This window comes from Abrus precatorius, unplaced genomic scaffold (assembly GCF_003935025.1).
Source record: "Abrus precatorius isolate BTA unplaced genomic scaffold, Abrus_2018 Scaffold6, whole genome shotgun sequence".
NCBI lineage: Eukaryota > Viridiplantae > Streptophyta > Magnoliopsida > Fabales > Fabaceae > Abrus > Abrus precatorius.
The window spans coordinates 9690454-9707759 of NW_020874406.1; the positions used below are offsets into that span (position 1 = coordinate 9690454).

General features: G+C 30.1%; 3 protein-coding genes across 3 annotated transcripts; all 3 read right to left on the reverse strand.

The window, feature by feature from the left end:
• Positions 1–1818: 1818 nt before the first annotated feature.
• Positions 1819–2860, reverse strand: LOC113870130 (2-hydroxyisoflavanone dehydratase-like). The gene is made up of 2 exons (XM_027506731.1): positions 2615–2860; positions 1819–2576 (listed from the first exon to the last, which is right to left on the reverse strand). The coding sequence occupies exons 1-2, from the start codon at positions 2814–2816 to the stop codon at positions 1819–1821; spliced, it is 960 nt and encodes a 319-aa protein (XP_027362532.1). The 5' UTR covers positions 2817–2860.
• Positions 2861–6276: 3416 nt separating this feature from the next.
• Positions 6277–7248, reverse strand: LOC113869684 (2-hydroxyisoflavanone dehydratase-like). The gene has a single exon (XM_027506133.1). The coding sequence runs from the start codon at positions 7246–7248 to the stop codon at positions 6277–6279; it is 972 nt and encodes a 323-aa protein (XP_027361934.1).
• A 6843-nt stretch (positions 7249–14091) lies between these two features.
• LOC113868580 (2-hydroxyisoflavanone dehydratase-like) lies at positions 14092–15241 on the reverse strand. Its single transcript, XM_027504277.1, has one exon. The coding sequence runs from the start codon at positions 15172–15174 to the stop codon at positions 14191–14193; it is 984 nt and encodes a 327-aa protein (XP_027360078.1). The 5' UTR covers positions 15175–15241; the 3' UTR covers positions 14092–14190.
• Between the last annotated feature and the right edge of the window lie 2065 nt (positions 15242–17306).

Sequence of the window (17306 nt, forward strand, 5' to 3'; positions counted from 1 at the left end):
TGAGTTCAAAAGCCATCTTAGGGGCTAAAGCTAAAATTCTGACCAATGAACGTGTTAAGTTTAAAAATGATTTAATTCATCCAATTGTTGACAAAAAAAAATCCAATCTCACCTTTGTAGTGAGTTAAAAAAATATTAGACTGTGAAATAAAACCAGATTAGGTCACAAAAATAAATAAATAAAAGACCTTATCCTAAAAAAATAACAGCAAAAATAAAATATTAGAATTTAAAAAAAAATTACTTTTTGTTTTGAACTAGCTCCTAATAGGATGTAGTACTATAAACTTTAGAAAATAAAAGTAAACTCGCAGATTCAGTGAATTGGATGACAAAATTTGAAAGTGTAAAGAGGCAAGTTTTTTCAGCCTACCCATGACTCGCAATAAGTCGAATTGATTCATTTGTAGTGACTCATTTTGATAATTACTACCATTTCTCATTTAATTAGTATAGTTGTCATGCAAAAGGATAGATATTAAAAAGCGAATCGGCACAAATTGGAAAAACCTGTAAGCATTTTTCTTTCCCTTCAATTGTTTTTTTTGGGGGTTTACAATGAAAACTAAATTGATGGTCAACTATATTTTGGTTAGAATCCATATAGCTATTGAAGTGTAAGATATTTTGTTTAACTTTTATTAATGAATTATGGTTTTATTATTCATATTATTCTCATAACCCTTATTGATAAATTGTTTATCAATAATTAAAATAATTTACCAAAAATATAATTAAATAGGATCCAATAAATTAATTTTTAAACCATAAGAATGAATGATGGTTGTATTGCTGGGTTTTTTTTTTTTACTAATTTGACTATTGAATATGATAAAAATATGTACCATTTAGCTTACATAACGTAATTGGGAACCTGATTTTAGTATTTGTATGGAAACGTTATACTTTATATAATGAATATAGATTTAATTGACTTACAGATTGATTATTAACTATATTCAAATTCTTACCAATAACCAAAATCATAAATAATTAAGTTATAAAAATTTAACATATACCCGATAAGGTATAAAGTCAACAGAAACTTCTTCCTTGTGTGTCATTGTTATTCTTCTGAGTTCATGTAATTTTTCTCAATTTCTACTTGTTTATTGCTGTTTAGATAAATTTACTTTGTTGAATAGTCAACGGTCAATGTTTTGTTAAGAAAGTGACATTTATGAGAACGATAACATTATTTTTTTGGGTATGATTGAAAAAGTTCGTAACAAAGACAAACCAGATAATTTTGTCCTACCCACGTCCCTCCACCGCCAAAGTCTCCAATATAGGGTACGTAAACATCATTCATTTGGCCTCAAACTCGCTCTAAATGCCATTTGGTGGAGTGGAAATGAGGTTTTCTTTATCTTTTTTAAATTAATTTTATATGGATGAATAACCACATACAGTGTTTGTCCCAAACAAGTCAAACGTGTTTGTACCAACTTGGAGTTAACAAAGGTTTGGGATTGGAATTGTTAAGAAAAAAAGGATATTTAATATGTTAATCTATGAGTCGTTGAAGTTTGTTCAAAATTGAAATAATTTAAAGCGAATCAAGAAGTGCAGGCCGGGATCTCGTCCTTTTTGTGAGTGACTTTCACTATGGTTCCAAGTACAGAGGAGTGTTATTCCATTTTCCTTCAATAATGAAGTACACAAACAAAGGAAACAAACTAGCAAATGATGCAACAATAACTACCACTCTCAAGGGGTGCATGCATTTATTTTGGTGAGATAAACAAAGTATTGTAGAAAATAATTGTAGTATAGGATTAGTCAACATAAAATTTTTCCATGAACACAACACGACACTCATGCGAGAAAAGAAGCCAAACGTTTGATCATGGCTTTGGCTCCATCAGTTTCGGGCTTGAAGATGTGAAAACCATGTTCCTCTTCTCCAGCGTCAAACATCTGGAGTTCACCCTGCCACCCACTTTTCTTCACAGTCTCGTAGTAAAGAATATCCCTATCTCTGAACTCATCTTTCCCAGTGATAGCAATGAGCATCTTGGAGCACCCAAGGGTGGCCAAGCTAGGTGCCTCAGGAGCACAAGGATTGACCATAGGGTTATCGATTCCACCAACTGCATTCGGGTACACGAAGCTCCACACCTTAATGGCCAAACTCTGCTCGTGCTCGTCAACACCCTCTGACCCAATTGGCTTCGAACCCCAGAAAAAGGGACAACACAACATAGCACCCTCTATTTTAAGATTACCGACCAATGTCTCTGTTCCAGCACGCATGGCCAAGTTGTGTGCAAGGTTTGCACCGCTGGTGTCACCCCCTATGTAGACTTTGCTAAAATCACCGTGGGTAAGTAACCACGGCTCCGCGTTGGTGGGGTTGTTGGTGACGTGGGAAGCCAGCCATTGGAGTGAAGTCCAACCATCTTCGTATGCTGCAGGAAGAGGGTGGTGTGGAAGGAGTCTGTAATCGATGGACACGCCTATTACGTTTGCTTCGGAGACTAAGAGGTTAAGGTAACGGTGGCAGAAGAAGGAGAAGGCTGATTCAACGCAAAAGGCCCCACCGTGGAAGTAGACGAAGATTGGGAGACTAAGAGGTTAAGGTTAAGGTAATTGTTTTGGGTTTGGTTTTGATGTGTTTTGGGGAGGAAAATGCGAGCAGGGAGGAATGGGTTGTGGGAGATGACAATATCTTTTGATGAGACCCCCGTTTCTGGGTCTTGAGGGGAGGGTGACACATTTGGAGAGCTTAGGAGGCGTTCCACTGTTCCATCTTTATAGACTCTTATAAGTGGAAGAAGCTCTTTCTCTATCTCCTTGTTGCTTGGAGAATTCATTGAAGGGAGAGAGTGGATGGAATAGGTTAGTGGATCCGAACAGGGGAGAGAGCAAGCTTCAGTTTTGTATCAAGAGAAGAGGTCTATACTAATAAACATTATCCTAATCAGCTCAGAGTTAAGAGTTAATTAAACAAACGTATTGTAGGTGTAGGTGCCTACATGTGACTGCGTCCAGGCCCATAATTTTTTATATATATAACATTAACTTTAAGAAAGTTGAAGCATCTAAAAGTAAATATTTTTTATTAAAAATATATATTTATTGTATAAAAGATATAAAAGTAATAGCCATCTTTGGGAGATGGAGCAGGGAATCGATGCTTGGGCCACTAAAACAATTCACCGTCAGACAAAAAACATAAAAAAGCGTCACAACAAACCCATGCAAGCACCCGGTGCTCATGAAAGTATGCATCTCCAAGTATTCAAAGAGCCCGTTCTCTGCTGTAATTACTTCTTCGAAAGAGAGAAATTTGATATACATGGAAGGATATGACAACTAAAGATCAAGAGAAAAAAGTAAATGAAATAAAGTGTTATAAATAATTTTTCCTATTAAATTTGTTACAAAAGTTATTGTGTGATAAGAATTTAGTAAATAAATTTTAATTAAATTTTTATCTGAATAAAATTTTAATATACGAATTATTTTTAAATGATCACAAAATATAATAAGGTTTTTTGTTTTAATTTGATAATTTATGATAATACTTAATGGTCATTGTTAAGATTAACTTTGTGCATGCAGACTCATGTATGAATTTTGATATATTTTATAATTTAATGTTGATTGTGGAAGACCTAACGTGACAACTTTCCTTTACCTGAATGAGATTGATAACGAAACTATTAATAAAACTTTGAAAAAATATCAAGAAGTATTTCTATACACTAATTAAAGATTTAGAAAATAATTTTTTATTTAAAAATATATAAAACACTTATCATCATATTTTTTAAAGTATTTTAATATAATTATATATATATATATATATTATTTATTAATTTATTAACCAATATCCTTGAAATATTAGTCAACACCTAAAGCTTTTGTGCACATGCATAAAATCATATAATTTAAATTTACTTTTAAAAAGGAGAACACATAATTCTAAAAGACATAATTAATTATGTACAAACTTTAATTGTTCTTTCTTCTTTTTGTTTTGAATAGTTTAAAATTGTGACATAAGAAATATATTTAATTATTTATTTTATTAAAAGTATTATGAATTCTGTTATTATATTTATTTTAAAATTTATTTATATAATAAATAAATAGAGAGATAAAATAAAAAATTACGATAATAATCATCTTACGAGTAAATTAAGAAAAATATTCTTTCTTAAAAATATAAAATGTTTATTATTTTTTAAAAATTAATATTATTTTAAAACTCAGTTTATGTGTCTATAATAAACATTATATATAATTAAAAAGTAATCATGCTATAGTTATATAATATGTTTAATATAAAGACTCAAATTGAGTGTTAAAATAATATTATTCTTTAAAATAAATAAATTATTTCTTAAATAAAGTAATATTTTAGTTTAAAAGTGTGTTTGGAATAGCTGTAAAAATTAAATTATTTAAAGAATTGATCATGTGTTGAATTGAATTAATTATGTATAGAATTTGTAGAATCTATTTTTGTTTGAATATATTTATTGAGAAATAATTATTAAAAAATTTTATTTTGTCTCAACAGCTTTTCAAAGAGAATGCGTAATTTTTAGTTTTTAATCCAACAGCTTTTTTTTTTAGAAAATAATAATCAGTAGCTTTTAATTTTTTTCATCCAAACAGAATTTTAATCAGTACCAAAAGCTTTTTTTTATCTCAAAAGACTATTGAAAAGTTTTATGAAACATACTCTAAGTTTTTCAAAAATAAATTTATCAACCTCTATGTAGCTAATAACTGTGTTAAAATGAGAATGAATTGATAATAAAAACAAAAAGTTAAATTAGAAAAAAAAAGTTCTATAATAACTATATAAATTAACTTTAGACTTTAGCTTTAAAAAAAATTTAAAGTATGTTTGATTTTATTTTTAAAAATAGTTTTAAATTTTTAAAAAATAAAATATAGTATTTAAAAATAAAATCAACCATTCTTTTACATTTTATGAAGTCTAATCTAATTTAACTAATTTCCTAGCCGTAATCTCACCCTAGTTTTATGGAATTCTTTATGAATGTAAGTATTCTTGGTAAAATGGAAAAACTGCCTGTTAAAAATTACGAACTGTTCATTTGTTCATTTGGTTAAATGTGCCTCCACCGAGGAGAGAAAATAATTAAGCTTAATGAGCAAAGGGTTAAATAATGTGCTCACATGTAAATAATAAGGTCTGACACAATTGATAAAAAATTTATTAAAATTTTTAAATATGTCAATTAGGGTTCAATTATTACGATTAGTTCAAACTTTATATCATTATAGCCTATATACATTTTTTATTCTGAAAATTAAACTGAGCCGTGGGTAGAAATACTCTGCAGTTGAACTCTACAATTGCCTCTCAACATTAAATCGAGAATCCTGATCCGTTGTTTTGATTCTGACACAAGATATGAATATGTATTTGATAAGTGACTTGGATCCTTCGAAGTATATATTTGTCAGGCCTACACAAAGAACTGCACAAACTATAATGCATCTTCAGTGACATTTAATTTACTTGTTTTCCCATTCTTAACGACAAAAGAAAATAATAAAAAATGGCGCATCGAATTAACTATAGCAGCGCGATCCTTCGCGATCCATTAGCGGGGCCACGACAACTATTCCCCCACGCTAGAATCTGACAATGGCGCGTGAAGAAAATAAAGAAATCTTATAAAAAGAACTGAGAAATAGACAAAGAGAAAATGTCATTTTTGGGTGAAGTTCTAAAGAGAGAAGAAAAATAATAACAATTTTTATAAATAAAAAATAATTTATTTTTCAAATTTTAGAAAAGTTAGATACGAGTAATTTTTAAAAAATAAAAAAATATGAATTAATTTTAAATTATGAAAAGAATTTTATTTATTTTTTATATTACTTTTTTATATAAAAATTTATCTACAAGCTCACCTAACAGGGGCCAGGATAAAAAAATGTAATTTTCTAACTTTAATACTTTAAATATTTTAAATTGTAATATTAAAAATGAAATATTTATTATATTAAAAATATATAAAGTAGAATAAAAATTTTTAAATAAAAACTTATTACGTTTGAATGTTTAAATTAAATCTTAAAAATTAAAATTAACAAAATTAAAAAGAATATAAGAAAAAGAGAGATTAAAAAAAATTAAAGGCACCAAAATTGATTGAAACCAGTTTCTTGAAACAAAATAACTTTTCAATAAAACCTAATGGCCTTATCAATCCTCACAAGACTTAAAAACGAGAAAGCATTTTAGAAACAAAATTACATCATCCATACGAAGAGCTCGTTCACTCAAAGCAAGAAAGAAGCCAAACGTGTGATCATAATTTTGGCATTCTGAGTTTCAGTATTGTAAATGTGAAAAGCATGATCTTCCTCTTCAACCTCAAAGAGTTCCACATGACCCTGCCACTCACTGTTCTTCACAGCCTCGTAGTACCAAACCCCTCTGTCCCTAAGCTGATCCTTGCCAGCAACACAAACAAGTAGCTTAGAGCACCCAAGCGTGGCCAAGTTGGGAGCACCAAGAGCACACGGATTAATGGCGGGGTTATCGATCGCAGCCGGGGCAGAAGGGTACGCAAAGTTCCAAACCCTAACGTGCAAGTGCTTGTTCCCCTCGTTCGGTTCTGACCCAACAGGCTTGGAACCCCAAAAGTAAGGGTGGGAAAGGAACGCACCCAATATTCTCACATTCCCATGCAAGGCTTCAACCCCAGCACGAAGAGCCACGTTATGCACTATGTTAGCACCAGCGCTGTCACCCCCTAAGTAAATTCTGCTCAAGTCACCGTGATTCTTCAGCCATGGCTCTATGTTAGTGGTGTTGGAATTGGACTGGGAAGCGACCCAATTGAGAGCTTCCCAGCAATCATCAAAGGCTGCAGGAAGAGGGTGTTCTGGTGCTAATCTGTACTCCACCGACACGGCAATTACGTTGGCTTCGGAGACTATGAGGTTAAGGTAGCGGTGGTCGAGGAAAGAAAAAGCGGATTCGATGCAGAATGCACCACCGTGGAAGTAGAGCAAGATGGGAAGCTTGTGGTGGGGTTGAGTGGAACTGGGAAGGTAAAGACGTGCGGAGATGGAAGGGTCGTTGGAGATAACGATGTCTTTGGAAGAGACACCAGTTTGAGGGTCTTGAAGAGAGGTTGGCACGATCGGAGAGCCCATGAGGCGTTCCACTGTGCCATCTTTGTAGACACGGATAACGGGAAGAATCTCTGTTTCTACCTCTCTTGTGCTTCTGCCATCGGAAGCCATTGAAGACAGAGAAGATAAGAGCAATTGGTATGGAAGCACAATGAGAGACTGGAGTTTACCGCCAACTGAGCAGAAGATGATGAAACAAGGAAAAGCACGCACTTTCATGCCCTGTTAGGTCTGTTTAAATACATTAGATATTCATTTCTCGTAAAAAAAAAAAAGTTGATTCAACTTTCATATCATTTAATTATAAATTAAGAAAGTTACATGTTAAAAAATTATTATAATAAAAATAATAATGTTGATATTTTATTCATTCACGTTAAAATAAGATCAAAGTTAAAAATTTAAAATTAATTAAAAAATTTAGTAAAAAATTAAGGTAAAAAACTAAAATTAACTTACAATACAATTTTTTTAATTAAGTTTAATTTTCTATATTCTTTTAAAATTATTATTAGTTAAATTACACATTTAATTTTTATATTTGACATATTTTAAAATTAATCTTTATATTAATAAAATCTTACATTTTAATTTATTTATGGATTTTTTTATATTTTAATTTATTTAATCATTAAACAGTAGACATTAATATACAACAACATGATTTAAAATGTAACAAAGTACTTATACATAAAGTAAAATGTAATTTTATTTTAATTTTTTTAAGTACAAAGATTAATTCATAAATAAATATTATTTATAAGGATTAAATATAATTTAATATTTTTTTATTATATTATTTATATATATATATATATATATATATATATATAAGAAGGCGTTACAAAATTTAAAACAAATAAATTAACTAAGCCACAGACCTAACAAACCACAAACTGCTAGCATCCATACTTAAGAAAGGGACATAGGGAGATGAAAGAGTATCAAAATGAGATATAAAAAATAAAAGATCAAGTTTTATCTTAGTTAGACAATCAACACAATGATTAGTCTCTCTACACACATGAACAAATCTACAAAGCTAATAGATTTTAAAGCTTCTCTAATATTACAAATTAAATGGAATAAAGGATGAAAGGACTGATAGATATTCAAAATAAAGCCAATAACCTTTTTGGAGTCATTTTCTATCTAAATGGTCATCATCACTTTATGTTTAATCACTAACTGAATACCTTAGAAAATGCCTCATGCTTTGACTGCAGTAGGAGAAAATAGCTCTAGGCTATTGTAAAAACCTAAAATGAATACGCCACAGCTATCACAAAGCAGGCTGATAAATGTATAAATTGGGTTATTTTATGTGATAACCTAGACACTTTTCATGTTAAGTATTTGGAGTTTTTGGTTTAATTCCCTCTAATTTTAGAATTTTCATAATTACTTGTATATTTAAGGAGAAGAATGCAAATTTCAGTATTTTGATTTTCTTTTGATATATTATGTAGTTGGAATAAAAAGAGAAACATGATACAAAATTGAAAAAATTTGAAAAATTAAGTAAGAAGCACAAAAAGCATGAAATTTAAAGACAAAGGAGCCCTGATGGTCTCTCGCTACAGCAAGAAATCCTTGCTGCAACGAGAATTCACTTTTGAAGAATATGTGATTCTATACTTCTCTTACTACAGTGACACATTTGTAGCGAGACATATGTCGCTGCAGCGAGAGGCAAGTAGAATGACCTAACTTTTACTTATTGTTCTCTCTAAAGCAAGAGTACGGTGCTGTAACGAGAGAAACTTTGTCCAAAATGGTATAAAAGGAAACTTTTGTGTTTCAGTAAGAGTATTGCTCCATTCAAGAGTGAGAGAAACGACGGAGAGCTTAGAAATAGAGTGGGAACACTCATTTTCTCATGTTTTATATCGTTTGTACTTCTTTTCTTGATGCTATGGCTATAATGAGTAGCTAATACTCTTATGGGATTGAACATAAATCTTCAAACTTGATGTATTCTTAATAATTTATATAAATATAGTTGTTTCTTCTTCATTTATATTGATTTAGTGATTTCGACCCGTGTTTAATGCTTAAATCTATTTAATTGATAGCTTCTTGAGCCCAAATCTGAGTTACATCTGGGAATATATTGCTTAGATCTAAATCTGATTGAGATTACTCAGTAGCTGGTCACTCTAGAAATAGATTTCAAGTTATTGATTGCTTTTAAATCTTGATTGTAATGCTAAGTAATTTGTTAAGTGCTTAAGGAATCAATATTTAAGAAACTATCTTAGAAGTATATTTTCAAGGAAGTGAGATATATGATTTTTATATTTTGCATCAATATCAATGGAAATGATTACTATGTTTATCACTGAATTACTGGAATATAGAGAGGGAAATAGATGAAATTTAATCCCAGTTTTTCTAATTTGATTTTTACTACATTTTACATCATTATCTTGTATTATAATTTGTACTCAATTTCTACGAAAAGCATCAATTAATTTCATTAAATATAAGCTCAATCAATTTATATCTTAATAATTAATACATTTTGAATTGATCCCTGAGGACGATATCTCGATACTTCATTGGTAATTACTTGCAAAAGACTCAGTACACTTGTCATGATTTAAAGAAAAATATCAACACAGGCCCTATAAGCAACAACCTTACTGGCTTTGGAAACAGTCCTATCAACATTTAATTTGAGCTGGTCCAAAGGAGGAGGAACCCATCTGACTTTACCATGATCAGAGATTAATTTAGATATAGGTTTAACTCTGTCACTGTAACAACAAAAGAAAAAATCAGCATTATGAAGAATTTTTTGAGCTAAATTGTTAAGAGGGACAGAGGAGTTTTGGAATATAAATTCATTCCTATCCTTCCAGAAGTTCCAAACAATGACAACAAACAATATACTCTAATTCTAAAAATTCATAAAAGAAATACAAGACAAATTTGATAATATCTATAACACCTTAAATTAATTTTTAAGTAATAATTTTGTAAAATGGGAGTAATAAAATTTCCATTTAAATAAAAAGATCTCATCTTTAGAGTTTTATAAAATAATTCAAAACAATAAAGGATTACAAATTTAAATCAAAAATTGCTACATGACTAGTTCAGTTACATCATAATTTCAAACTACAATATAAATCCTATAGCAGTTCATCCTTCTTTCACTGAGTCCGGTGTTGATCATCTTGGTTACCTGAAAAATAAATGTAAGGATGAGTACTCTACACTATCTAACACACATAAACATAGAGATTCACCTCAAACAATATACATTTACTAACATATTTTAAATTATGCATCCACAATACAAGCATCTCAATCTCAATCACAATAATCATTCATCATCTATTCTAATTCAAAATACAACCGGTGCACTCACTGCACCAACATTTCACACATGTGCACTTATTACACATAGTCACGCACATAGTGCCACTGTGATAACAGTTTCACACCAGGAATGGTCAGCTGTTATCCCTGCTTCACAGATACCACGTGAGTAGTCACGAGTCGCTTAGCAAAGGTAGTGGTCAGAGGTCTAATTAGGAGGAGAGTGTGTGGCCTGTGGTACACCCGCACTCACTGTTGGTGTCACCACTACTCTCTCTTCTCCAAGGTATTTCTACCGTCCCCATCTTCCACACCTCTAGTGTATCACTGAATCATTCATAGCATATCATACACGACATACTTTGCCTACATTTATTCACATTACACGGCACAGAAGCCCACATTCATTTACAGTACACGACACACGGGCCCATAATTCATTCACAATACTCGGCACATATGCCATTTCCAACCATTTACATCATTTAATCATCATTCATCAACATGCTCACACACATTCTCAATCAAGGGTATGTCAACCCCACAATTAATTCACATTTCACTCTAAACACACAATAATTTTCTTTAAATCACACATTTCCTACTCTCTATCCCAGTCACATCACAACAATCAACGAAATAAAGGGTAATTTAAATACAATGAGATAGGATAAAGTCTCTCCCTTACCTCAAATGAAGATCCATACACCAAATCAATAAGGTAGGCGCTCTCCCACACGAACTTTAACCTAAATACACGGAAGAACCCTATGAGAACCCAGGAAAACTGAGAAATCAAAAGATGGAGATGAAAAACCGAAACCCTAAGCATTAAAACTCACCTTCAAGCGTTCCCTACACAAATCCAACCTTCAATCTTGCTCCTAAGTAGCTTGGAGGCAATTTAATCGGTGCAATAGAGTTTGGGAATGAGGGAATCAAATAAATCTTGAAGGAAAAGTGAGAAATGAAACTTCCCCAAACCCTAACCCCTTTAAATCCCTTTTTGGTCGCGACACTCTCGCTACAGCGAGACATTCTCGCTGCAGTAAGATTCCCTCACTACAGCGAAAATCTCAGAGAGAATTGCATTCTAATTTCTATAGAATCTCGCTACAGCGAGACCCTCTCGCTACAACGAGACTGCACCCAGAAATGCACCGCAAATTGTCTTTAGAAGGTGATAGTTTCACGCCTTTTTCCAAGGGCCCTCTCGCTACAACAAGAATGCCCCAGTATTACACCCTTAACCTGTTTTTCAGTCCAATCAATCCAATCCAATCATATACAAATATAGTTATATGTATCCATAAGTATTTATACACACCAACATTCAAAGTTTATCACACGCTCAAGTGCAACTCCAATATCCATTCACATCATACATATATATGTTTATATATATATATATATATATATATAAATACAAAATACGAAAAAATCAACGCAAACACTTATATTAATAATCAAACTGTATTAAAAAATTTGGGATGTTACAACATTCAGTCATGCAAACCCTTACTAAAAAATTGAGCCCGTTGATTAAATAGAATAAAACGATGTCAATATTTTTTAGCATAGAAAAAATCTTTCAAGACACGCATAATAGTTTCAGAGCCTTCACCACAGCTAGGGTAGGTTAGGAAATCAGTCATACAACATCTAAATCTCTTATCATTAGTGAGTAATTTTCTAGGGGCAAGTTTCCAAAACAAAAAAGCAATATTTGGACCTTTTCAGGCCCACAAAACTTTAAACAAGACAAGACTATTATAAGACTGATGGACATAATTATAAATTAATTGATAAGCTGATTTAATAAAAAAAAAAAACTACATTCTGTGTAACATTTAAAAGTAATTAATATCAAAATAGAAGAAATTTATTAAAAAAATTATGTAAAAATTATTTATTATAAAATATGTAAAAAATTAAATATAAAAGATAAAATATTATGATAAAATAAAACTATTAATTTTATAAATAATAAAATTATCTGAAAAAAAAAACAAGGAAAGAGAGAGAATGCTCAAAATAAAATTCAAATGTACAAAAAGATACTAGATAATGAGAATATTTAGACAAAGTTAAAGTGTAATTTATAAAATAATTTTGTGTTATTTATTAACTAAAATTCATCTTAATTAAAAAAAATTAATATGTCCCATATTACTAGAATCAAGTTAATCTTTTTATAAAGAATAACAAGCAAAATACGTTGTACTTTTTATCTCTTATTTTACATTTTTATTTCTTTTATAAAATAAAAATATCATATGTTAAAAACAATAGTTTTCTAATTAAATAATCGTTTTCACTTTATTTATGCACTCACCCTTTATATAATTCATCAACAAATTATTTGTAATATTTTCACAAAAAGGTATTCGTGTTAAATATATTATTATTTATAAAATATCAAATTACTTGGCACATGAAGCAGGACATTTTTAATAAGTTTAATGTAAAGTGATATAAAAGAATTGAGCTTTGAATACAAGTCAAATAAGGTCGCCACAAAAGTTAGTACACGGTGTGAAACTTTGACTAGATGGAATTAAATAAAGGCTGCGGCAATGTTTTGTCTAAAACTGAAGTCCACTTTATTGTAGGGATCCACTTTATTGCATGGAAAGTGAACACTGTATCGAAAGGTACTCCACCGGCCAGTATAAATTATTATTCCATGAATCAGGTGAAAACGTGATTTCTTTTCATACATATTTAAATTGAATTAATTAATGTTTGCTAATCAATATGATTAAGGCGTAGTTACTAGTTAGTGATAACAGGCTACAACCAATCTTCATAAGGAAACTCTTGAAAAAAAAATACTCTTAAAATTTACCTCAGTTCAAACTTGGTTTCCTCATTGATACTTGGTTGATGACTCATTAAATGTATTTGGTATGAAGTGTTGCGTTCTTTTTCTGCATTGTGGGTAATATTGATCTCCTTTGTATTACTAAATCTGTTAAATTCTGTAATTAATACAGAAAAACAACAAATTCAGGTTGATTGGGATACGCTAGTTTTCTCTCTTTTTATTTTTTGTGGATAATTTTCATACATATTAGATGATAAATACTTTGTGTAACCCAAACGTTATTCCAATGTATGACAAAGGTTAGTTAATGATGACCTTAATTATGCAATAAAACATCAAGAAAAAATCAAATCGCAAACAGAGATAGTTATTTTTAACGCTAACAACCTTCTGATGTCACTTCCGTTGAAAATTAAAAAGGAACTAACAATACACACAAGAAAGCATCATTTGACATGAAAACAAAAAACCTGCCATATCTTGAACATATCGGTGCACGATATAACAATATCTTTTGTAATTAAAATAGACACTTATTCATTTATTGTATTTTATGATATTTTATTATCATATGCCAGTTGCTTTGCAGGATTCCTCGCAAGCGTGATTGAATACTTTATTCTTCATTTCCATGACTACAACATAACACATTTCACATTACACATGATATTGTCTAATTTGTGCTAAAATAAGCATTTGTCTAAGACTTCAGATCGGCACGAACTTGGCTAAGTCCAGTTGTTCCAACTTTTACTAGTACATAACGATAATAATATTATAATAAGCAGAGTTCAAGCATTACATCGATGACACTGGATTGAAACATTAACATTCAGTAGTTTTGTGTTCCCTCAAAATCAGCTTCACCAAAACCCATATATATAGTAAAGGAAATTCATTTACTGGGTGAAAAAATCAGCAAAGCGCTTCATCATTTTCTTTGCATTTTCCGATTCTGGATAGTGAATGTGAAAAGCATGTTCCTCGTCTTCCACTTCAAACAGTTCAACTTGGCCTTGCCACCCACTCTTCTTCACTGCCTCGTAATACAAAACCCCTCTTTCCCTCATCATATCCCTTTCAGCGTTACAAACAAGAAGCTTAGAACACCCAAGCCCAGCCAAGCTCGGTGCCCCAACAACCAGGGGGTTGATCATAGGGTTGTCAATTCCACCAGGCGCAGAAGGATAAACAAGACCCCACACCAAAAACGGCACGCTCTGTTCATGCCCTTCAACTCTTTCTGATCCAATTGGCTTTGAGCTGAAGAAGAAGGGATGAGAAAGAAAAGCTCCCAAGACTTTGACACCCCCAGGTAAAGCTTCAACCCCTGCACGCATGGCAATGTTATGCACAATGTTACCACCGGCACTGTCACCGCCAATGAAAACTCTGTCGAAATCACCATGCTTCAGAATCCATGGCTCTGTTTTGGTGGCCACCCATTTGAGAGCTTCCCAACAGTCTTCATAAGCTGCAGGAAGAGGGTTCTCTGGGGCGAGCCTGTACTCCACAGAAATGACTAAAGCATTTGTTGCAGAGACGAAAAGGTTAATGTAGTTTTGGTGGCGTTGGTTGAACGCAGATTCAAAGAAAAATCCACCACCATGAAAGTAGACCAAGATGGGAACTCTGTGGTTCTGGGATTGAAGTTGGATCGATTTTGGAAGGTATAGGCGAGCAGAGATTAGGGGGTTTTCGGAGATGACAACGTCTTTGGATGATGTTCCTGTGGTTGGATCTTTAAGGGTGGGTGGCACAATAGGAGTGTCTTGGACACGGTCAATGGTGCTATCGTTGTACACTCGGACAAAGCCTGGAATCTCCATGATTATCTCTTTGGTGTTAGCGACAGTGGTGGTTGGCGTGGATGTCGAATCCATTGGATTGCAGAGGCAAAGAGGGAAAGAGTTGAATTTAGAAAAACAGAGCCAATGGAGAAGAGAGAGAGGTGAGCAATTAAGTGTCCGTTGTCCAGTGAAATATAAGAAATGATAGGATGGAGAGATTGTGTTTGATTTCCATCAAGAATAGATAATATAATATTATTATTTTTAATGTTTGAAATAAATAAAAATAATAAAATAAAATAAAATAAAATTATATTTAAATATAAAATTATTTTTTTTTTATCAAAGTTATTTAAAATTTTTAATTATAAATATATATAGATATTAAAATTTTAAAAATATTTTATATGTACATATAATATTAAAATTTAATATTAAATTATAATAGTTTTTTCCAAATAAAATTTATTTTTAGGAAAAATTATAAAATATATTTTATAAAATAATTAAAATATTTTTATAATTTTTTTAATATATTTTTCTTAAAAATTATATACTTTAAAAAATAAAAATTTTAAAATATTTTTTTATTAAAAATGTTGATATAACTTTCATAAAAATATTTAAATTATATTTTAAAAATAATTATTTTAAATAAAATATGAGTAAACATATAACGTAAAAAAGTTATTTTATTTTAATAATTTTTAACTTAATATATTGTTTAAAATAAAAATTTAAATTATGATAATAAAATACGATAATTCATTAATCAACTAACAAAATTTTTATTTCTTGTCAACCAAATTGCTTATTTTACATAATTTTTTTTTCTTTTTTCTATTTTTTTCAGAAGTGACACTGATAGATAAAGTTGAAGAGGTTTTTTTAAATGAAATAAATTGATATGAAATCAATGCATTGTTTTTAATCATGGCCAAACCGTGAGACAAATAAATACCGCCAGCCTTATCACGATGAACTCCGTGTTTACAAATAATTATAAAATAGTATTATTTATCAATTTATTAATGATCTTGCACCAAAAATAGTATTGTTATCTCTGAAATCGGAATTTTTTAACAAAATTTAACTAGTGTTTTTAAGAGATACTAATTAAATAATTTTAAAAGGTAATAATGTTTTATTCATTAAATATTCAATTAATATCTTAAGGTTATTTATTAGCAGGACTTCTAATATTACGATGTCAACTCTTTTGCTTCGAAGCATGGTAAGAACACATTGTTGACAGAACTTATGAGGAAAGAGTATGTCAATCGAAGAAGACTCGAGAAGCTTACATTACACAGCATATTGCGGATTATATTTTTATACAAGTTATTTAAAAATAATATGAAGTTTAAAAATCGCTTAGCTTTTAATGATTTTTATATAGGTACAAGAATTGAAAAATAAAAAACATAAAAAAGTTATAAAGCATTAAAAGTTATCATCGGAAAGTTTTTTTAAAAATTTAAAATATTATCAAACATGGACGTGTTTCCCAAAACCACATGCATTGTTGGAGAAAAAACACACAAAATACATATTTTAATAACTTTTATTTACAAATTATCGATCTAATTATTAATTTATCATATTATAATTTAAATTATATATCAAACTTATCATAATTTATATGTTTGTAAATATATAATTTAATAATAATTATTTACTTAAATTTTAAACAATATATCATTCATTCAAATTAATATAATAAATTAAAAATAAAATTATACTTTTCATCTTTTAACTCTACAATAGATTTTATTTTTATTTTTTATTTTTTTATTCATTCTTATACTTAAAGTTTATTTTTTTTACGTTATTTTTTTATTAATTTTATTATATAATCTAACAGAAATATTTTATATGTGTCAAAGTATTTATGTGTCTTTGATTTGATTGTGTTTTTTATTATTTTTTATTATTGAGAATTATTTTATAAAACAGATTTCAAAAATTAATTTTTAGAATAGGGTGATTGAAGGAAGAAGATGAAGTAGTAAAAGAAAGAATATTAGCCTAATAAAATAGAGATTAATTTTGAAAATATTTTTCAAAAATTACTTTCATAAAACATTTTCAAAGTTAATGTGGATCTTTATTTTGTGTTTATAGCATTGCTACTCGTGCAGTGATATTATTCTATCAAACAAATATAGTTCTTTATTGGAAAGGAATGACTTTGACAAAGATTTACAAGTCAAATTGATAATTAT

Coding starts and splice junctions, on each gene's coding strand:
- LOC113870130 (XM_027506731.1), bottom strand. CDS start 2,816: ATGAATTCTCCAAGCAACAAGGAGATAGAGAAAGAGCTTCTTCCACTT. Junction 2,577..2,614: donor CATTTTCCTCCCCAAAACAC/ATCAAAACCAAA, acceptor CTTAACCTTAAC/CTCTTAGTCTCCCAATCTTC.
- LOC113869684 (XM_027506133.1), bottom strand. CDS start 7,248: ATGGCTTCCGATGGCAGAAGCACAAGAGAGGTAGAAACAGAGATTCTT.
- LOC113868580 (XM_027504277.1), bottom strand. CDS start 15,174: ATGGATTCGACATCCACGCCAACCACCACTGTCGCTAACACCAAAGAG.